This window comes from Gopherus flavomarginatus, chromosome 9, assembly GCF_025201925.1.
Source record: "Gopherus flavomarginatus isolate rGopFla2 chromosome 9, rGopFla2.mat.asm, whole genome shotgun sequence".
Taxonomy (NCBI): Eukaryota; Metazoa; Chordata; order Testudines; family Testudinidae; genus Gopherus; species Gopherus flavomarginatus.
In genome coordinates this window covers 11,672,120-11,694,777 of record NC_066625.1, presented here as the reverse complement: position 1 = coordinate 11,694,777, position 22,658 = coordinate 11,672,120, and the positions used below count along the sequence as shown (strand labels likewise).

The following is a 22,658-nucleotide window of genomic DNA, read 5'->3' as shown; positions in this document are numbered from 1 at the left end:
TTTATTTTATTGGCACTCTGACAGCATTTCACATGTCATTTCAAGTTCATTTCTAACTCAAATTGATTAGCACTTATTGAAAAATGTAAAGCAAATTGCTCTGCTAATCAAAGCAAATCGGGCCACAGATTTACATACTAAGCAAGGATTATGCAAAGCAATGCAAGATTCCTAAAACCTTTATCCATGTGACTCATGAAGCACCGAATTTGAGCAGGGTAATTACCACACTGCTGGATTAGTGATGCTCCCTTTTTGTACCATTATTTTAAGGGTTTCTGTGACTGACTCAGCTAGATTCAGGTTTGAACTGTTCTTGGCTTAACTGCAAGATCACTTGACTTGAGGCAGAACCAGGAATTTACTCAGTGACCCACCATTTCACAGCTACAGAGTAAATCTGTCTCCCAGTATCCTTATAATATTTTGCTGGATTGATTTTTTTTTTAAGCAGCTGAACTTTAGAGAGACGCTAAGAGCTTTACAGGATGACAAAGCCCACAAACTCTGCTGCTTATTTTAGCAACATAGCTAAGCAAACACATTTGGGAACACAACCAGAAGGCAACAAAGCTAATAGTCACTGACTAGACCTCAGCGTCTTATCAGTGCAGCTTCTCTTGTATGGTAGTTGCATGACTGGTGTTGCTATCATTCCAGTCAAACATACCAAATGTTTGCAATTGTGCCAAACAGAGTTTAAACGCTTCTGGAAGAAACAAAGTTTAATGCAGCAGACCTGAATCTCCTTTTGTTTTATACTGATAAGCAACAAAGTGCTAAATAAATACATTTATAGAATATCCGGTGGCCAGGTCAGTATCAGACTATTTGTCAACCATGCAACAAAGTTTTAATGATCTCAAGATGCTCTGACTGGAGCCTTGGCTGTCAGATAACATGAATACCGTACCTACCTCGTAGCTCCTAGCATTAGTATTAGCTGCCTTCTCCAGCTCAATGCGAGCTCTTTTGTGGCTCAGCTCCATCTGCATCTTCTCCCGTTCCACTTGCAGAAGCTGAGATTTGGAACGGATTTGACCAGCTTCTTCCTCCATCTGATCAGTTTCCATGTGAAGAGCGACACAAAAACACACCATCAGCAGAAAAGCAATAATATTTTGCCTTTCTACAATGCCCTCCAGCTTTGGCTTTCAAATTACTTTACAAACCTGGATATATTTAGCCCATCATGTCCTATATGGGATAGGTAAGTATCATCATATCCATTTAGCAGATGGGGAAACTGAGGACCAAGAGTTAAGTGACATGGCCAAGGTCACACAGTGACTCAGTGATAGCTAAAAATGGGAGTGTGGGTGAATTTTGGGATCTCGACTCCAAATTTCCTACACCAATCGTTACAGAAGCTCCCTTCTAGAATACACTTACCAGACACAAAACTAAAAAGACTCCTATTATAGATTTCTTTGGCCTTCTCAAAGAAGAAAAAGGAGCTAGTCAAGGGTCGGAAATCAGGCCCTATACTTACATCTATGAAACAAAATGCTGAGCAAAATAGAAGGTTTTTCCCACTGCAATTAGACATACAAAGGAACAACCTAATTTTTATTTACATGAATGAATTTTTTGTGTAAAACTACTGCTGGTACTCCTGTGCAATCTAGGAGCACTGAAGGAATCAACAGAGCACTTTGAACATGGAGGAAATATTCATGTTTCATAAAGACAATCAGAATCCCAGACCTCAACCTACATTCACTGAAGACTCCACAATCAGCGACGCGTCACACACAAAAAAGAGTAAGGAGATTAAAATATTATAGTCAGAACTTTAAATGCAATGGAAATTAAAATAAACATGACAAAGCCTTACTTTACACTCAGAGACATAACTAGAGATCCAAAACAAAGCTACAGAACACAAGAACTTTAAGGGAGATTTGTCTAAGATATCTTCGGTATTGCTGAAATGCCATCACGACAGTATCCATGAAGACTAGTTTAGTAAATTAGACATTTATGCTTCCAGGGCTACAATTCCGGATAGAGGGCCTCAATGGAATGAATTTGGTGATCTCAGTTCAGTCCTCAGAGTCAATATCATAAACACACCACAGATAGGTTAGCCCAGCTGGCAGTACGTTTTCAAGAGAGAGCTACCCAAGCCAGGAAAAACTGTCCAACCCTGCAAGCAAGCCATCAGTTAAGCTCAGTTGTGGGGCAGGATGAAGGGAAATCACAATACAGATGCCTGAGTTGGCCTACAGATAACTTAATGGGGAAGAATTCAAGGGAGCCCCTTAATTAACCAGGACACAGAGTTAGGCCCATAATTCACTTTAAAAAAAAAAATTAAAGGAATTAAGAGTTTTATTTTGGATGCAAATTATCTCCATCATTGACAATGTAGGGATAGCAATGTAAGAAGGGACAGCCCCCATCGCCTAATTAAAAAAACATTTCCACGCACAAGATCAAATGAAATCTAAACTCTTGACTGTAGTGACACTACAGCTGTCAGTGAGCCACGGATGTCTCACCTGCAACCTCTGCTGGTACTGCATATGCAAGGTACTTTGAAATGATTCTGGTGTGGCCAGACCAGATGCCCCCTCCACACGCTGTGAAATGAAGTTATTGAAAGATCTCAGGGTGGAGAACACAGTTGTATTATCCTCCAGGTTCTCCATTGTGAGTTCTCTGCTGTAAACACAAACATACACACACAAAGCCAAAAGTGAAACATCCAGGGCAGCTCACAATCTTATTCACTGCTGTACCTCAGGGAAGGCATACCCCTTTCTTCAAGTCACTCTAGAGCAGCAGTTTCTCAAATGCGGCCACCGGGGCCATATGCAGCCACTAGTGGATTTTTTTTCAGCCACAACAGCCTCCAAAGCATGGGGGGGAGGGCAAATTGTGGAGGCAAAGAAGCAGTTCCTCCCTGCAGCGGGGACTGGTATCCTGCACAGCACAACCTCCTCGGGGGCCCCAGGCAGTGCCTCTGCAGACATGGTGTGTGCAGTGCTGGAGGCAGCTCTTGTCAGAGGAGGCGGTTGTAGCTTTCAGTTGCTGGAGTGCTCCTCCAGGCAGCTCCTCCATTCCTTTCCAGTCAGGCATGGGGAACAGGGACTTTACGGGCAGCCGTTGAGTTCCTGACCCACCTGGGGTGGGGGTGAAGCTCTCACTGAAGGGCCGCGGGAGGCAGGGACAGAAAGACAAGTTTGTCTGAACAGTCACCAGCAAGAGTTGGTGGCCACATTCTGAGGCCACCAACAAATTTGTTGTGAGAACTCCTGCTCTGGAGCCCACATTCTTCCCATATACATAGGGCCCTATCAAATTCATGACCATGAAAAACAGACCGTGAAATCTGGCTATCGTAGGGGGGTCACTATATTACCATCCTTACTTCTGCACTGTCTTCATAGCAGTGGCTGCTGGCTGGGCATCCAGCTCTAAAGGTAGCACTGCCACTAGCAGCAACTCAGAAGTGAGGGTAGCATGGTATGAGGGGCATCACTTTTTGGGAGGAGACAGGGACGGCCTTATGGATGGACGACGTGGGCCGGGGGCGATGGTCACTCACCCACAGTCAGCCCAAGGCCCCTTTAACACCCAAGCACTTGGGAGGAGTAGGGCTGGGGCACCCCAGCCAGGGGGCTCCTACTTTGCTCCAGGCTCCAGCTGCTAGCCCCTGCTGGGCAGTGGAGAGATGGGACTTCCTCTTCCCCAGCACAGGCCACTCCCAAGGCCAGGTCAGACCCACCTCCAGTGGCGACACAGAAGGGTGGCAACAACATACCATAGCACCCTCATTTCTGCACTGCTGCTGGCAGTGGCGCTGCCTTCAGAGCTGGGCTCCCAGCCAGCAGCTGCCACTCTCCAGCTGCCCATCTCTGCAGGCAGCGCAGAAGTAGGAGTGGCAATACCACGACCCTCCTACAATAGCCTTGTGATCCTTCCACAACCCTCTTTTGGGTCAGGACCCACAATTACAACCATTTGAAATTTCAGATTTAAATATCTGAAATTGTGAAATTTCAGATTTTAAAAATCCTGACATGAAATTTACCAAAATGGGCTGTGAATTTGGTAGGGCCCTACACATACAATATACAAAACCAAAACTGCCAGCCACAGTAGAAGTGAGGGAGCCAAAACCCACAGGCTGCTGCCCTGAGGGGATGGGCACATTGGTGGTGGGGCCCTGTGCTACTGCCCCGGGGGTTAAAGGGTGGAGGGCCGATTCCTGTGCTGCTGCCCGGGGGGTTCAGTGTTGGGGCGGCAGGGCCCTGGGCTAATGCCCTGAGAGATTCAGTGTTGAGAAGGAGGGACTCTGTGCTGCTGCCCGGGGGAGGCGGGGGGGTCAGTGTCAGGGAGAGTAGGGCCCTGCACTTCTGCCTTGGGGGGAGAGTGTCAGTGTCGGGGGGGAGTGGAGCCCTGAACTGCTGCCCCCGGGGGGAGGGTGTCTGGGGGAGCAGGACCCTGCACTGCTGCCCCTGTGGGGGAGGAGTGTGTCGGGGGAGCAGGGCCCTGTGCCGCTGCCCTGGGGGATGGGGTTCGGGGGGGTTGGGCCCTGTGCCGCTGCCCCAGGGGATGGGGTTCAGGGGGGCGGGGTCCTGTGCTGCTGCCCCAGGGGATGGGGTGTCAGTGTCAGGGGGAGTGGGGCCCCGGGGGGATGGGGTTCGGGGGGGCGGGGCCCTGTGCTGCTGCCCGGTGGGAGGGGGGGTCAGTGGGGCCCCGGGGGGATGGGGTTCGGGGGGGGCGGGGCCCTGTGCTGCTGCCCGGTGGGAGGGGGGGGTCAGTGTCAGGGGGAGTGGGGCCCCGGGGGATGGGGCTCGGGGGGGCGGGGCCCTGTGCTGCTGCCCAGGGGGATGGGGTGTCAGTGTCAGGGGGAGTGGGGCCCCGGGGGGATGGGGTTCGGGGGGGCGGGGCCCGGTGCCGCTGCCCCGCGGGATGGGGTGTCAGTGTCAGGGGGAGTGGGGCCCCGGGGGATGGGGTTCGGGGCCCTGTGCTGCTGCCCGGTGGGAGGGGGGGGTCAGTGGGGCCCCGAGGGGATGGGGTTCGGGGGGGCGGGGCCCTGTGCTGCTGCCCCAGGGGATGAGGTGTCAGTGTCAGGGGGAGTGGGGCCCCGGGGGGATGGGGTTCGGGGGGGCGGGGCCCTGTGCTGCTGCCCGGTGGGAGGGGGTCAGTGTCGGGGGGAGGGGGGCCCCGGGGGGATGGGGCTCGGGGGGGCGGGGCCCTGTGCTGCTGCCCGGTGGGAGGGGGTGTCAGTGGGGCCCCGGGGGGATGGGGTTCGGGGGGGCGGGGCCCTGTGCCGCTGCCCGGTGGGAGGGGGATCAGTGTCGGGGGTGGCTGTGGGAAGGAGAGCCCGGTGATGCCACGGAGCGGGAGGGGGCGGCCAGTCCAGCTACCGCCCTGGGGGCGAGGCCAGCGGGGCGCAGCGCGGCCCTCTCACGCTCACCTGCCGCAGCCGGCTCCGTCGCTCCTGCTTGGATCTCCCTCCTTGTCCTGCACCGAGATCTCACGAGAACTGGAGCCCAACTCGCGCGAGACCAGCCCCTCCCCCTACCGTAATACTCAGATTATACTTGTATCCTAGTTCCAGCTACTCTGCTCTCCTCTTACCGTAATGCTGGGAGCATGCGTGAAATTCCTATTTCCCCAGAGCGGCAGAGTAAACCCGTGAGTGTCATGGCAACGCTGTATATGGGAGACCTGCCACTTTCTTCCCGAGTGGAAGGCTGATTTTGTGATTCAGACCCTGGACTAGGGTTGGGGAGAGCTGGGTTCCAGTCTCAGCTTTGCTGTGACCTTGCTCACTCTGTGCTTCAGTGTGATATTTCCTCTCTCCCCTCCTTGGGTACTTTAGACTGTATCAGCTATTCCTGGTAGGGACTGTCTCCCACTCTGTGTATGTACAGTACCTAGCACCCTGGGACCTGGACTTCTTTTAGGGCCTCCCAGCTCTAGTGCAATACAAATGTTTAACAACAATAGTTATTCTAATAGGCAGGGGCGGCTCCAGGCCCCAGCACACCAAGCGCGTGCTTGAGGTGGCAAGCCATGGGGGGCGCTCTGCCGGCACCGCAAGGGCAGCAGACAGGCTGCCTCTGGCAGTTTGCCTGCGGACGGTCCACTGGTCCCACGGCTTCGGTGGCCCTCCCGCCTGTGGCCAAAGCCACGGGACCAGAGGACCCTCCGCAGGCAAACCACCGGAGGCAGCCTGCCTGAAGTGCTTGGGGTGGCAAAATCCCTAGAGCCGCCCCTGCTAGTAGGGGACAAACACACAGCCTTTCCAGAAAGGGCATGAGGCCCCACTGCAGGTGACCATCCCTCCTCCAACAAGGCAGAAGGCACCATGTTACAGGAGTTGTGCTGCTAGCATGCCACAGGGAGAGTAACCCACCTGGCCCACCCAGATCTTCACAACTCCTGACCACCATGACAACAATGCCTGCATTCCATCCTTTGAACCATGCAGCTCTGCTATCAGATTGGACCGGACAACTGCAGAGAACCTTCCCCTGCCGCTTCTTCACAGACAGAAGCACAGGAGGGACTCCTAGGATCATACACCCCCCACGAGCACCACTTCCGGCCAGCCAGACCTGATCACATTCTGTCCTCTACTGAGCATGTTCTTTGCTTCCTTCCCAGAAGAGATCAAGAGCTTACAAAATGAGCAAAATAAATGAGTAACCTGGACAAAAAACATTAGTAGCAACATAACTGTGCATGCATTGGATTTGAAATCACATCAGTGACCAGCATTAGTGCTGTCAGGAGTAGAAGAACATGCCCAAAGTGCACTGTTGGCACTGGAAGAGGCCTGAGGGAATGAAGAGTTGTATCCTTTTTTAAGATCCAGTTGCTGTCCCTCTGCAAGTAGATAAAAGAATTAATGAATTCTCACTCCCACTTTCCTTCCTCACTCTTTTTTGGTATGCAATTGCACCTTTGCCCCCTCTGCCTAGAAATGGTGGGTACAAGGCTGAGAAACTCAGCAATTCACATCCCAGTCTCCCCTCTCCAGCATTAGCCCTAAGGATGCCTTCTGTTAGCTTCAGCCATTCATGCCCAACCCACTCTCAAGGGAGGGTGCAGTTTAATCAAACCAAGTGTTTAAACAGAAATCCAAAATAAATCACAGTAACTAAAATGTGAACTTTGTAAACCTCCTTACACTGCTAAACTGGGATTCCCACCTATGCTTCCACTATGTGCACAAGTGACTCTGACCAATTCTTTCCTGAGGCTGCATGCGACAGCCTCCAGCACTTTGCTTTCTATGACTTTGGGGCTCAGCAGGCTAGAGCTGTAATTGCAGGGAAAATCCTGCTCAGCCCAGAGCTAGAGCATGCCAAACGAAAACAGACTCTTTAGGGAATTTAGTTACTAAGCTTTAACAGGATTCAATTTGAGCACATGTAAAAACTGATTTTTCAGAGGCTTGTAAGCTGGTTAAATGTGGTTGGGTTGTCATGGGGACAACAAAAGGCACATCCATGACAAAAAGGCCACTCCTCTTCCAAGCTTCAAGACTCTGCTCCAAAGCCTCGGCACAACAGACCTTATCAAAAAAAAAAATCACCTGAAGTTTTTAATACAGGTAAAACATGCATTTTTCTTAGCCTCTTTCTTAGAAACAGCTTAATCATTTTGGCTGAAGTTTTCCAGAAAACAGCTGACATGAAAATATTCAGCCCATGTGGTTATTTGGCAAAGAGTGCATTAATACATTGCACTAACTTTTATGAAAAATGCAGAGGAAGTAAAACTGACTCAGAGTTCCCTACTCTTCACTCTCAGATTGACAACTGCCTTACGTTTTGTCCAAAGCATGACTACAGTCGCAGAGTCGCAATTTGAAATAAACATACACATGTAAACAAATCTATAACTAGTGTTTTATTTGTATTTCCATCCTCCACAGGCAGGTTTTATATAATTTCAAGAGCTTTCTTCCCAGGTGGGAAGTTAGACTGGATGTCCTTACTTGCCTAATTAGATTATAAACTCAGTGGGGCAACGACCTTGTTTTATTTTGTATCTATAAACCATGATGGACACCTATGGTGTTACATAAATGACAGAGTTCACCAAATTAGGCTTAAAAATAATGCAATTCAATTTCAGAGTCTCAGTGCTGTGATTTTTTTTTTTTTAAGTACACTTCAGATCAAAGCATCCAGTCAGTGACTGACAACCACTGCAATAAGGGCAGACACAGTCATCTGTGTTTCTGATACGGCTAAGGTTGATGGATTTCCATTCCATTCTGATGTTTCACTCCATGGTTGTATAGTTTTGCCAAGTAATAGATCTCTGCTGACTCCTTCCGGCTGGACTGAGGCTTTATAGTTCTCACATCTTGGAAATGCTCCATTAGTCTGTTTTGGAGCAGATGGGCTTCCCGTCCATCCCAGAATTTACAGAGGATGGTTCCCCTTGGCCGCAAGATACTTTGGGAGAGATCCAAAAGGGTCAAGCACAAGTTAATCAACTTCTGATGATCAAGCTCTCGGATCCCTGTGGCATTAGGTGCCATGTCACTCAAGATAACATCTGCCCTCTCTGTAGGAAGGAGTTCCTGGATCTTCTTAAGCGTGACTGGATCTGTAATATCAGCATTGGGAAGGAAGACTGCTCCTTCCAGGGGGGAAATATGAAGAAGGTCAACTCCAAGCACAAAACCAACAGGGGCATTAGGATCTAGGAAAGAAAGAGTTAATGCAAGAATGGAAGATGCAAGACACCTCCTTACCTCCAAATTAATCACTCTTATTACAAGAGCTGCTAACAATACAAAAGTCATATTCATGAGTTTCCTCAGAGTTCAATACACAAACCTATACCACATATTGACAAAGTGCCATCTAGCCCTCCTATATGCAGGATGCTCATTTACAATGTTCATCTCACTCTAGTTACTTTTAGCAAATTTTAAAAAATAAAAGCAAAGCTTTCTTTAAAGATTGATATTCCAGAATGCCTCTTCATCCATCTCTACCCAGTGTGTTAACAGTAAGACTGTGCCGGAGTCAGCCAGTAATAACAGTACTTTTCCCTGGTATACAGCACCTTACAAACATTAATGAATTAAAACACAACACCTCTAGGAGGTCAATGTTACCACCACGTTTACAGAAAGGGAAATTAAGATACAGAGAAGCTAAGCTTCTTGCCTAAGGTTACCCACTAAGAGCTGGTCTTGAAGAAGTGGATTTACTACAGTGATGGAGCAACCTCTTCCATCACTGTAGCATGTTTCTAGCATAGACATATCCTAAGCTAGTGGCAGAGATGGGGACAGACCCCCTATGCCCAACCCTCTATAATACCCCATAGAGTAGCTCAATGTAAGAGCTTTAGCCACTTCTACAATAGATCAGCTATCTCCTGAGTTCTCACAACACATTTTTGGTGGTCTCACAGTGTGGCCACTAACTCTTGCTGGTGGCCACTCTAACAGTTTTTCCTAAAAGTCTTATTTAACTTTAGGAAAAAAACAAATAAATACACTTCTATCCCGATACAACACAACCCGACATAACACAAATTCGGATATAACGCGGTAAAGTAGTGCTCCGGGGACGCAGGGCTGCACACTCTGGCAGATTAAACCAGGTTCGCTATAACACGGTTTCACCTATAATGCAGTAAGATTTTTTGGCTCACGAGGACAGTGTTATATCGAGGTAGAGGTGTATGCACATATACGCATTGGCACCAACTCTGAGTGCTCCAGCCCTGGAGCACTCATGGAAAAAAATTGGCAGTTGATTAGCACCAACTGCAAGCCAAGCTCCCCCACAGTGCCTCCCACCCGCCTGCAGGCAGCCCCACTGATCAACTTCTCCCCCTCCCTCCCAGCACCTCCCAGCCCACTACGGTCAGCTGTTCCACAGCGTGCAGGAAGCGCTGGGAGGGAGGAGAGGAGCAGGGATGGAGCATGCTCAGGGGAGGGGGAGGGAAGAGATGGGGCGGTGGCGGAGCAGAGGTGGGACAGAGATAAGGCCTTGGGGTAAGGGGTGGAGTGAGGGGTCAGGCTAGGGGCAGAGCAGAGGCAGGAAGTGGTGGGACAGGGCCTTCGGGTGGAGTTGAGTCGGGACTTGGGGCAGAGCGGATGCTTGGGAGAAGATGTGGAGTGGTGGGGGGTCTGGGGCAGAATGGCGGTTGAGCACTCCCCAGGCTAAAGAGGAAATTGGCATCTATGCATATACTTGTCCAAATCATTGTAATTTATTTTTATGTAGGTGTTTTTTTTGCAAACTCAAGAATAAAAATAATGTACAGTTGTCTCTGTTCTTTACTGGACCTAAACAGAAGAGAAACATAAATAAGGTGCTTTACACATTCTTGTCTTTTTTCTTGTTGTTTCTTTTGCTTTTTGGTTGCTTTTTATTTTTTTTTAAAGACTTGCTAGATATTGAGTCTGTGAAAAGTGATATTAACAAACATACAAATATCACTTTTTACAGCAGACTTACTCAGCCGCCCGGCAAGCCCTGGATGGAGTGGTGGGTTTGGAGGCAGAGGGGGCCAGGGCAGAGGGGCACTGGGGGAGGCAGAGAGGGCCAGGGTGATGCGGGGAGGAACTCAGAGCTAAAGCCAACCACCACCTGGCCGGAGAATGAAGCTCAAAGCCCTGTGGCTGGAGCCTGCCACCCACCACCCTAGGGCTGAAGCCTGACCCCACTGCCCCTGGGAAGGTGGGGAACTCACTAGGCACCTGCTCCTCCAGCTTGTGTGTCTCCAGAGGGGAGCAGGGCCCAATCACTGATGTCAGTCCCGGTGGAGGGGCCACTGCTTTACCCCTCTCCCACTTCCATCACTGTCCAGGAGGCTGTGGTCGCAAGAAAAGCCTAGGTGGCCGTATTTGAGAAATGCTGGGTACTCTCTAAAAATGGCCTCTTCACTCCATAGGAATTACTCCTCTTTATGACCATCATGGTTACAAAAAGCTCCACATACTTTAAACTTTATACAGCTATTAATGACTGTGCTGAATGTAAGCACACACCCACATTCAGCAGTCTTCAGCACAGCTAAATCTATTAGTAGCACAGAAGACACTCCTCACAGACTGCAGGTTGAGTCAGCATTGTCTAGTTCTTCTGGGTGCGAAGCATGTGCACTCACCAGTGCCCAAAGCATTCACTCGCTGTACAGCAACCTGACTCCAAGCTCCAGGAGCTGCCCCACAGTCTATCACAGAGAGCCCCGGATGAAGAACCTTATGTTTGTCATCTATCTCCAGCAGTTTGAAAGCACTCCGGCAACGATAATTATGCTGTTTTGCTGCCCTCACAAATGGATCCTTAAGATGTCGCTCCAGCCAGCGGTGCTCTGCCCCCGTTTTGCTCTTTAGACGTCCTGCTGCAGTGTGGAACCGTTGGCACTGAAGGGAAGTGCTCATCAACCTCTGATAACTATAAAAAACAAAGGTAAGTTACTTTGTTTCTGCATAACCACTGTGCACTTGACAACCATATGTCTCTAAAGCAGTGGTCCCCAACCTTTTCATCTGGCAGGCGCCAGACAAAGGACCATGGCGGCCGTCGAGCATCCGCCGAAATGCCACCGAAATTCAGTGGCATTTCGGCGGCAATACCTCTCGATGACGTTGCTCGTCATCACATTATTGTATCACATTATTCAGGGGCCATAACCCATTGTCACATGGTATGTAATGATGCTGCAAAGGAATGTATCAGCTCAACATCAGTGTCAGACTCGTGGTAGAATTTCATCTCCATAACATACTGATTTCCCCATTTGGGACAGTCATAATTGTTTTATCATACAACAGTTAATCCTCTGCATCTCTACCAAAAATTTCTTTCAGTTCCAGAGATTTCGAATCAAGTTTATTGAGTGAGCTCAGCAACTGCGCCCCACCTTTTATCTCCCCAACTGTCCCTAGTTCTAGATTTCAAATATGAACAAGTCTGAAGTTTTTCCTTTAAAGCAACAAAAGCGGTACCTTGCCCTATCTGATGCGACAGGCCTTGGGGAAAGGGTGTTTGCGCGCACACAGCTCTTCCAGGCCCAAATAGGGGCTCACTGGGAAAAGCGAAGAACAGAACAAGGGATCTGGAATGAGTCCTATTCTAGCACTGGGGAGTCACACCCCGCCCCGTGTAATGCACCAGGGGCAGGCAGGCAGCACCCTGTGATCAGCAGCAGAGACCCCTCTCCAGGGGACGGTGCTGTGGTTAGTCACAGCGACCCCAGACCGGGCTGGCCCTTGATCCCATTCCCTGCTCCCCGCTGTGCGCGCCTGCCCGCCCACTCCCACCTCCCGCGGGAAGAACAACGCGATCAAACCGCGCAGGGACCCCAGGGCTGAGCGCCCCGATCCCTCCCCCACGCCGGGCCGTGGCACCAGAGCCCCCCACCGGCTCATGGCTCCGGCCCGCCCGGCTCCCGCTGTCTCCTCCGAGGCCTCCCCGCCCAGAAACACGCTCGGCGCCGCGCGGGGTGGGGAGAAAGCGGCTTTCCGGCTCTGCGCGCCGCAGCCTGTCTCGGGCGCCCGTTTCGGCTCCTGCTTCCGGCCGGGCCCTTTTGGACTGAGCAACCGCCGCCGCCGCCGGGCCGCTGCACGTGGGGCCGCCGGGCCAGGTTCTCCGGGGGTCGGAGCCGACCGGGTGAGTGATGGGGGTCGGAGCGGCCCGAGCCGGGGGCGGCCAGGCCAGTGATGGGGGGAGCCCTGCTGGGCCAGGTTACTGATGGGGGACGGGCCAGGCCAGTGATGGGGGGGAGCCCTGCTGGCCCAGGTCAGTGATGTGGGACGAGCCAGGCCAGGGCGGGACAGGTTAGTGATGGTGGGGAGCCCTGCTGGGCCAGGTTATTGATGTGGGACGGGACAGATTAGTGATGGGGGGAGCCCTGCTGGGCCAGGTTAGTGATGTGGGACGGGACAGATTAGTGATGGGGGGAGCCCTGCTGGGCCAGGTTACTGATGTAGGACGGGACAGATTAGTGATGGGGGGAGCCCTGCTGGGCCAGGTTATTGATGTGGGACGGGACAGATTAGTGATGGGGGGAGCCCTGCTGGGCCAGGTTACTGATGGGGGACGGGCCAGGCCAGTGATGGGGGGGAGCCCTGCTGGGCCAGGGCAAGACAGGCCAGGCCGAGCCATCTTAGTGATGTGGGGGGCGGGCAGAGCAGCCGGGCCGAGAACGGATAGGTCAGTGATGGGCTGGGCTCTCAAGGGGTGGAGGGGAGGGATTGGCTTTAATCAGCAATCTCCGGGGCTATGTGGGGGGCAGGACTGGGCGTGGGCATGACCCACTGACTAGTGCCCCTTCTCCTCATGCAGTCTGTGTACATAGGTGCTGGAAATGGGGGTGCTACCACGCAACCTGGTTTGAAGTGTTTTCCATCACACACAGGGTTTATAGTTTAGACTAATGGCTCTCAGCTCCCCCACTATACAAATTGTTCTAGCATCCCTGCCTGTGTATCCCATGCGCTGTGGGCGCAGGCCACGGTATGTGATCACACTCCGAGGAGTGCCCGGCTCAGACCCATCTCCCCTTTGCACAGACGCGGTGATGTTCACAAGCAAGCTCTTCACACTGGTGCTGGTGGTGCAGCCCCAGCAGGTGTTGCTGGGCATGAAGAAACGTGGATTCGGGGCTGGCCGCTGGAATGGATTCGGGGGCAAAGTGCAAGCGGGTGAGACCATAGAGCAGGCAGCCCACAGGTGAGATGGGTGGGGCACTGCATGGGCACATGTGTGCCGTGGGGGTGGAAGAGGCAAGACCAGATAGGGCGCTGCCGGGTCAGTTGGTGGCGCCTTACTCAACCAAAAGGGGCAGGCAGACTGGGTGATCCCTGTCTCTGAACTATTCAAACTGTCATTTGGCCAGGCAACTCCAAGTTAGGTGTGTAACAAGAGACTGTCACCAACTTCTAGCATTTAGAAACCATGAGTCAGCCTCCCTTTTAAAAAAATCATGAGATGGCTCTAAAAATTATAATTTAAAACAAAAACACTGGGGGGGTTTATTTGCCATTTGGGTTTTGAATCTTTCCCATTTGTGTTTTTCAAGTTTTTTATCTTCAATGTTGAGGGCTGGAAACTTTCTTTGAAAAATGAAGGCTGAAGCTTTAAGAGAAGCATCAAATATCAGGAGACTTGTGATAAAATCACAAGAGTTGGCAGCACCGATCAGGTGATTTTTTTCCCCCCTTACATAATCTATTACAAAAGCCTCAGCCCAATTAAATATTATGTGGCAAGTCTGTAGTGCCTTTTGTGGGAAGATCACCAAGCACTTTATACACTAATTAAGTATGGCAGGTTGCTAAGGCTTATGTACAGAATCACTTCACCCATCATTGAAAATGCCTTGAGCTGTAAGTCAGACCTATTGCAATAGTCTCTATGCACTACACGAGTTGAGGATGTGACTGATGAATAGTGTGCTAAACAATGTAATTACATGAGTTGTAATTTGGCCAGGATACCAAGTTAATATCTCTGTTTTACTAAAAGTGTCAGAGACTCTCTGGTAAACCTGTTTTCAGTTTCATCCAAAAGATAAGCAGCACAGAGTTGCTTTGGCTGTGTTGCAGGATTGTTTCAGTAAGGGCTCAAAGGAAGAGTGCCAGCTACTGAGTCACCAATACAGTACTGACTTTCTGCAGCACTTGGGTCTCCCTCCAATTATTGATTGAACCAGCCCACCCCTATTTCTCTTCAGATCTGTTGGGATTGCAGCAGAAAGTGACATGGCAGATGACAGCTGAATCAGTAATTTCATATAAAAATTAACGTCAGCTTCCTATAGAAGAGTTCTTCTGACATAAGCCCATGTCTCCCAACCTCCCGGCCCTTTCACAAATGCCTGAATTTTCCTTCGGAATGGCAGGGAGTTTGGCATTGCTACAGTAAATCTCTGGGTATGTTACACTGGCTATTTTTGCTTGTTTCTGGGTATTCCAAAGCTCCCTTCTGCATAGAGTAGTTTACTTTGCAGAGAACTGGTCTCTCACAGAGCTTCTTCAGCGGCATTTTATATAATAGCCTTTCAGATAAGTTACTGACAGTTTCTGGAGGGAGGGAGATGAGCCTCCTTTCTTCAGCCTGCTGTTAGTTTGTTAGGCTCTTGCTACTGCTGAAAATAGGGTAGATGAGATGCTTTGAATAATTCAACATTAAATAAGTACTTGTAAAGTTCTCAAAGTACTGCACACACTAAGCCTCACAATGGCACTGAGGTTTTCAAGTTACTAGACCAACATGTCATATTTCATAGGTGTACACTGGCCACTTGCACCATTTTGGATTTAGAAGCTCTGGCTTTAACATGTAGGAGTTTTTAGCCATACTTGGAATGTTTCAGCGATCACAAGCAGCGTGGTCAGCACCCTGACAAAGGATGTTGCTCTGGACCGTATGTAGCAGTTTGAGCTGGAGCCATCATGTGGCAGCTCATCAGAGCTGGCAGCAGTGGCACTCTGGGCAACTAGCTCAGCCACCAATTGCATCACCAGCCTGTTGGATCTGGCTCTCTCTTGTGCCATGCCATCTCTGGGTTGGGGCTTAGCATACATAATGAGACGTGTATCAGATTATGTTTCCTGCTTCAACAGCTACTGTACCTCACTTGATACACAGTATCCCCCAGAGCCCCCAAACGCCCACCATTGTTCACCATGTCATATCTTATTAAGGGAGCATTGAATTGGTTCATTATTTCTAGTTTAATTTTTTACCCATTATGTTTCCAGCCACAGTGTAGGGAACTGGACTGTACGCAGATGTATCAAACTGCTTAGAAAGCCATAGCAGTGTCACACCCAGTGAAATGAAGCTTTAAGTTCTGTTGCTGAGAAAACATCTATTTTAAACACTATAATCTATTCCAGGAAGATCAACTAAAATTAGTCAAACCATGAAATCAGTGTGTAATTCTAAAATGGGATTGATGCCAGACAGAGGTTGATACCTTATGGAGGGTTCCCATTACACTTGAGAGTTGCTGCCCTGCCAAAAATAATAATAAAATCCAACTGCACATTCATTTTAATGTCAGGTCTAACTTTAATTAAATACTGCAGCGGAATATACAGTAGCTTTTGAACTATTAGTTATTGCTGTACATTGGAAGATCCCTGGAATACGCTCACAGTTCCATACCTAGTCTGTCAGGGGCAGGCAAAAAACTGCCTAAGAAGTGCCTTTATGTAAATAAAGAAATTAATCTATTTTTTCCCCAAGTGGCCCAAGCCCTGTGTGATGAAGTGGGGAACTGGCTGGCTGGCAACTTCAGAGAAGATGTAGCAGAATTTTAAGTATATCCTTTAGCCTCTCATACTTTCACATAGTGTGTACACAGCAAGTTCACTGTAGTCACTGCTTTTTTGTAATGGTTGACACTATTTACACTGGTCTAAATAAGTAGTAAAATATTTGGCATCACATGGATTGTGATGATATCCTGCATCAGTATTGGAATGAAGCCCCGCAGTTCTGTCCTCTGAACACAGTTCACTACAGGTTTTTGTACTGGCAGTTCAGACCTGCAAATGAAAGCTGTTACATATTTGACCAATAAAATACTGCTGAAGATTCAGAATATCTGAATTAAAAGGGGAGCCAGATCAATACTTAAATGAGAGACCTTTTGTGGTCCTTAGGTGCGCATTGGAAGCAGAGATGACAAGTCAAAAGTAACACTCTTCTCTGGGTCAGTGGCATGGCCCCTAGCATGACGTTTTCAGATAAGATGTAAATGTGGCTATTTGTGCTCATCAGAGAAGAAATTGACACTTTTCATAACAGTAGGCATACTAACCCAACAGTTCTGAACAAATTTCAGCTTTTATCATTGCATCCAACCTTCCAAAATCCCCCCTGCATTTCAGCTGGATATAGTATTGACTTCTTGTTTCAGACCATTACCTAGTATCCTGTACTATTAAACAGCAGTTTCATTCAGCCTCAGCAGTAGCTGTACTCCACTGGTAAATGCAGACATCCCTATATATCTTACCTTCCTCACCAAGATATCTAAAAGCTTAACTGATATTTGCAAAGCACTGTGTGCTGCTTTGGGGAAGGATCCCATAGAGCTGCTCAGTATTAAAAGTGAGGCTGGAGATGCTGAGAGTTTTCACCCAGCTGTAGTGTATCTTAAAAAGGATCTGCCCCTTGCAAGAGGAGTAATGTCTGAATAACTTGACTTAGTACAAAAGTACAGAGTTCAACTGTAAAAGGCTAAACCTAATCTTTCCTCTACCTAATTTCTCCAGAATGTCCCTTTTTTTAAATCTTGGTTTTTTTCTTATAACAAGTATATACAACATTTTTAATAAGCCTGCTTCCGGCAATGGACAGTAGGCTTGTCCTAAACCCACTGAGATCTCTACTCACAGGGTGCCATTTTCTGCCAGTCCTCCCATGTAGATTCTGGAATACGCCATCATTATCCAATCAGCAACATTCACACACACACAAAGTTTTAACAATTCCCTGCTTTCTGGATTTCATGATGTATCATTTAGGAATGGCTCATTAGTCCTTGCTCTAATAGTTCTCATCTAACACAGCTGCGTGGTCCCAGCAGATTGCAGATCCCAGCATGCTCCGAGCCATCTTGGTCCAAGTAGGCTGGCAATTTGGAATTCATGCTGGACCATTAATTGCTGGGACCTATGCACTTTATAAGTTACATTTTGCTCTCATCTTACACTGGCAGGTGCACCCTCCACACTCCTGACAAGTTGCCAAATGTGATCATAAGCTGAGGAAGTTTTAGGCACTCCTGTCTTAAAGTTGTCAACTTCCCCCCTCAATGTCTCTGTCCACACTTGTGCAAAAGATGCAGGCTGTCTCTCTGCCTTCACCCTAAAGTGGTGTGTGTGCAGATGTTGAGTTTGTGTTTTCCAACTGCTCACCCTCATGCAAAGATATCTGTCCCTCTTGCAGGGAGCTGCTGGAAGAGAGCGGATTGACCGTAGACAACTTGCAGAAGATGGGTCAGATCACCTTTGAGTTTGTCGGTAACTCTGAGCTCATGGAAGTCCACATCTTCCGGGCGGACACCTTTCATGGAGAGCCAACAGAAAGTGATGGTAGGAGCACGGGGCAAGTGGCAGCAGAAAGAAGATTTGTTTTCCCCTATTTCCTAATACTTAAAAGCTTATGTGGAGAAGGGGTGATGCTGGTCCCATGCTTATGTGGGCCTCTGTGATGCACATTGAATTTCTCTTCCCCCCTACGCTCAATATCAATTTTGGACTCTCAGCCCTCTTTCTCCTGACCAGAAGCTTCCTGCAAGGGTTTACTAGAAAGCAGGTGGTGGCTGAGTAGGGCTATGTTGTCTGAGCAACATTAGCAGCCCGTTGCCTCCCTGAGTCCTGCTTCTTCCTCTGGACAATTTCCCCCTACAATCCCTCCATAAGGAAGCCAGCTAGCTGTGCAGGCCTATGGATCATAGTTGTTGGAGTGCTTTCCTTCCCTCCTAGGACACCCAGCATCAAAACAAAAGAGCAGTGAAGTAAGTTTACCCAAACCTCTTTATCCTTCCTATTTTAGAAATGCGTCCGCAGTGGTTTCAGCTGGATCAGGTGCCTTTCAGTCACATGTGGCCAGATGATGTCTACTGGTTCCCCCTACTGCTCCAAAAGAAGTTGTTCCAGGGCTATTTTAAGTTCCAGGGTCTAGACACTATTCAGGAGTACACGCTGAGACAGGTGGAGGAGGTTTAAGAGGAAACAGCAGCATTCCGCCCTCACCAAATATATCATTGCCCATATTGGGCCAGGCCCCAACTATTGGGTGTTAACCTGCCATAGTAGTGATCACTTTATGCAGTGCTCTCCTTTCTCAGCAGAGGAGACTTATTTACTGGATGGATGGATGGATGGATGGATGGAGAAAAAGTGGTTTTTCTCTCGAGGGAGAATAAAAGACAGCAGTTCTTGTGCTGGTGCAGTTCCAAGGTGTGGGGTGTTTCAGTTATGGCTTGGTAATGACTCCCATAATTCAATGGTATCCCTTCTCCTTTAACAGTTAGCTCAATAATCTGTTCCTTCTCAGATGGCCCTCTTTTACATTAAAATACTAAAATGAATATAGCATTCGTGGTCTGATTCATGTTCCAGGGAAGTGACAAGATTATTTCTGAAAGGCCCTTCAAAATAGCCCAGAAGCAGGAGACCTGCCCCTAGGCAGCATAGAGACTGGAGCGTAATAGTTAACCATTTTCTTCACAGGATACAGCACTGGAACTAGCACTCCCCTTAGTTTCTTCCCCACCCATCCTACAAACTGGGACAGTCTGTTGCTTGCTCTTATTCAGGGCCAGCTGGGCATGGACCTGTGCATGGCTCTAGTTCTTTTCCTCTCGAAGCAGCAGGAGGTTGTGGCAATGGGTAAAATAAAGCAATGTGGTTGCATAGCATTGCTTAGGCTTTGCCCAGGTTCTCATTTCTCTTAACTATTCACTCACTGTTTAAATGGTTATTAACTGTCCCTCCTGCTCAGCTGTTCATGCTGACAAGTGAACATGTGCTATAAAGCTCAGAACTTTCAGCAGGGGCTTTCTAATAGGTTTCATCCCAGGACAGCAGCAGGTGAGCTGTATAGGGCTTGGGTCTGCTCCCAACTCAGCATGCAGGGCCGTGAGTTTAATCAGTCCATACCAGAAATAATAAAGCCACTCTTAACTTCTTATACAAGTATTATTTTTGTCTTACAAATACATATTTTTTAAACAGTTGGAGATAGAATCTTGGAATGTAATATAATCTGTAAACAATTCCAGTCTATCAGCTGTAGTAATAGTTTTTTTAATTCCTGCAGTTTGATAAAGTGCTTCATACATAAGACTATTTGAGCAAAGCAAAGATACAAGATTTTCCCAAGCAGGTAAAATTCACATCCTCCAACCAAGCCTGCCTCTTCCTATCTCCATCCAGCTGCTCTGAATAGTCTGTACTGGTCAAAGTGCCATTCCTCATGCACGTGGCAAGCCTTGGCTTGAAGGCAAAGGATAAGAGTTAGTGCCTTGTACCCCTGCCATTCATTCAGTATTACAAACACTCCATTGTCTCTGCTACTATTGCGGAGACCAGTATTTTGAATTCTGTCCTCACCTGAGCTGCTGCTTCATCTTTCAGTAAAGTCACAGTCTTGAACTTGTATAGCTAGCCTGTTACAAATTCAGCAGTGACTTCCATGAGTGATCAAAAAGGAAGAGCAGATGGAGCAGAGACAAGAAGAGTGCAAGGCCCTGTTTAAACATAGTGATCCCATCAGCAAGTCACAGGTAAGGGGTGGGAGGGGAGCGGAGAGTGATATTTTGGAAAGTTTCCCCATCTGTAAACACCTTCTGTGGGACTGGTCAGAGTAGCACCGCATGTTATCCCCTTCCGGTTAGAAACAGCAGTGGCAATAGGAAAGGCAGGCTGCATGGCTCTTTTGGTGGAAAGGAGACCAATTTCGGTACTGAAGAGTCAGGTTCTCCTCTCTGGCTTCATATTCGTCTACAGACCTGGCTTCTTCAAGACATTCTGGTGCAGACACGCTTGCACTGAAGATTATAAGTCTGGATGCCTTATCTACAAAGTCACATCGCAGATGGGTGGAAGCCCCCATGAGGTCAGTATGTGCAGAGAAAGCTTCCATTCAGAAAGGCACATTAACTCTTTGGTTCTAGAGCTCACAGCAGCAGCAGGTCTTGGCTAACTGGCATGCTCTGTTCAACTCATTTCATGTTGTGCTTAACATCAATTCAAAACTAATTCCAGTCATCAGAGAAAATTTGGCAAGCTAATGCACTACCAGCTCTGGTTTTGGGAACTGCTTAGTCAATGCATTATGTTTTGTTTTCACTGTTTTTGTTTGTTAGTCTGAACATAGCATGGACCATGGAAGCAGCTGGTTCTGCTTCCTCTACATTGCATATGGCGCACACAGAGAACTGAAGTCAGTTTGACTTTTCTACCCGGCACTCTCCCACAGCAGAGAAGTTGTAATAGACGCTGTCTCTGCAAACTGCATTGACCTTAAACTGAGAGGAGAATACAAGTGCAGAAGCCCCTTCTCTGCTGCTGGAAGTAGTCATGCCACCACCATTTGGATTTCAGACCAGAATAGCCAAGTCTATAAAAATAGGTTTGCACATTAAAGCTTGTATGAACCCTAGTATGAAAGGAAGATGCTTACAGAGGGAGTAGTAACCAGGGCAGTCCCCCAGGATGTGGCATTGGCTGTATCAGGTATATGAACACGAGGCATTCATTCTCTCTTGAAAGCTGCCCAACACTTAGCAGATGTTGTTGAATGGCAACTGCAGTCCTCACTGAAGCAGTGTATGCTCATCCGTGTCTTCATTCAGGGGCTAGAACAAGGCGACTGCATGAATGGATGTATTCTCACTCAGCCACTCCAATGAAACATTTATATATGTCACAGGCTTAACCTGATTATCCTACTGAATTCCACAGGCAGAGCCTGTAAGGGCTGCTGCTTAAAGAACAGCAATGAGCAGTTATCCCTTGGACAGCTAACTTTAATATGAGCTTAGGAGCTTAGAAATTGTTGTTACACTTTCAGGCTTTTTATAACTCTGAAAAGGGTAAAGTTTCTTTCTACTAGAGCCAACTCTTTGCTGTGCTAACGATCACCCTCTATCAATCAGACATCTGATGCAGGCAATGCAGCGCCCCATTATATGGGAGATCCAAACTTTTCCAAGACTGTGTACAGTATTTTCTTATTTTGATTGTTTAATTTAACAGTAGACACGCTACTCTTTGATTACCAAAACAAATAAAAAGATTTATGCTGGGGGCGCGGGAGCTGGGGCTGACCACAACTAGGCAACACATTTTTTAAAGCATTGATACTGTCTGCACTAAGTGTTTAAAATCACATTCAAATGTAAGCTAACATAAAGCAACCTATCTTCCTAGTCTAAACAAGGTCAAATGGAGAAATGTTTCCTGTCTACCACTCAAGATGGTGGTTTATTAGTACACTGTACATACATTTATGGTCTTAGCAATTTGTCCTTGTCTGTGAATAGAATCTCTTCTGTATTGTTTTGTATCCTCTGCCAAAGAGTCACTAGCATCTCTCTCAGGCTCTTGCAAAGCATGATAGATTAATTGCAAGGGAAATATTTTGAGCAAGCGTTAGAAAGAGTTAGCACATAAGCTGCTAACATGTAACAAGCAATGCATTCTGTGTAAAATCTGTTTTTACATTCACCCCTTTAAGAGTGTCAAAAGCCACAGCTCTCCCTAGCCCCAGCACCAAGAGACACACCAGGCATGTTTACACTGCATTAATAGTGTGTGGCTGGAGTTCACATAGCTAGTTTAATCAAGCTAGCTTGTGTGTGAGTAGGAGTGAAGCAATAGCAGCATGCAGAACCGGCGCTAGAGTTTTGAGCGCCCTGGGCGGATGGCAGTTTCGCCGCCCTGTGTGCTGGTCCCGCGGCTCCGGTGGAGCTGCCGCAGTCGTGTCTGCGGGAGGTCCACCGGAGCCGCGCGAGCAACCGTCCGCAGACACGACTGCCGGCTGCCGCGGCGGCACCCTGACCCGGGGGGCACCCTGGGCTGCCTGCTGCCGCGGCGGCGCCCTGACCCGGGGGGCACCCTGGGCTGCCGGCTGCCACCGGCAGCTCAGAGTCCCTCTCTGTCCCAGCAGCAGCTCAACCAT

At 48.5% G+C, this 22,658-nt stretch overlaps 3 protein-coding genes across 5 annotated transcripts in view; 1 reads left to right on the top strand and 2 right to left on the bottom strand.

Annotated features, from left to right (window-relative positions):
• Nucleotides 1-5,516, bottom strand: part of MAD1L1 (mitotic arrest deficient 1 like 1) — a 543,068-nt gene extending 537,552 nt beyond the window's left edge. For 2 of the 3 annotated variants that reach the window (XM_050966316.1, XM_050966319.1), the window contains exons 1-3: nt 5,432-5,486; nt 2,505-2,664; nt 918-1,058 (exon numbers count right to left, since the gene is read on the bottom strand). In XM_050966316.1, the coding sequence (XP_050822273.1) occupies nt 918-1,058; nt 2,505-2,654 (291 nt within the window). In that variant the 5' untranslated portion in view covers nt 2,655-2,664; nt 5,432-5,486. Of the gene's footprint in view, nt 1-917; nt 1,059-2,504; nt 2,668-5,431 lie in introns of all 3 variants that reach the window. The other variant, XM_050966318.1, reaches the window with a different exon arrangement.
• Nucleotides 5,517-8,221: 2,705 nt separating this feature from the next.
• The window catches only part of MRM2 (mitochondrial rRNA methyltransferase 2), a 338,368-nt gene continuing 323,931 nt past the window's right edge, over nt 8,222-22,658 (bottom strand). The window contains exons 2-4 of the mRNA XM_050968646.1: nt 12,372-12,390; nt 11,113-11,402; nt 8,222-8,682 (exon numbers count right to left, since the gene is read on the bottom strand). Coding sequence (XP_050824603.1) covers nt 8,222-8,682; nt 11,113-11,402; nt 12,372-12,379 — 759 coding nt within the window. The 5' untranslated portion in view covers nt 12,380-12,390. The remainder of the gene's footprint in view (nt 8,683-11,112; nt 11,403-12,371; nt 12,391-22,658) is intronic.
• On the top strand, nt 13,498-19,062 carry NUDT1 (nudix hydrolase 1). Its single transcript, XM_050966380.1, has 3 exons — nt 13,498-13,682; nt 17,916-18,061; nt 18,525-19,062. The coding sequence occupies exons 1-3, from the start codon at nt 13,531-13,533 to the stop codon at nt 18,695-18,697; spliced, it is 471 nt and encodes a 156-aa protein (XP_050822337.1). The 5' UTR covers nt 13,498-13,530; the 3' UTR covers nt 18,698-19,062.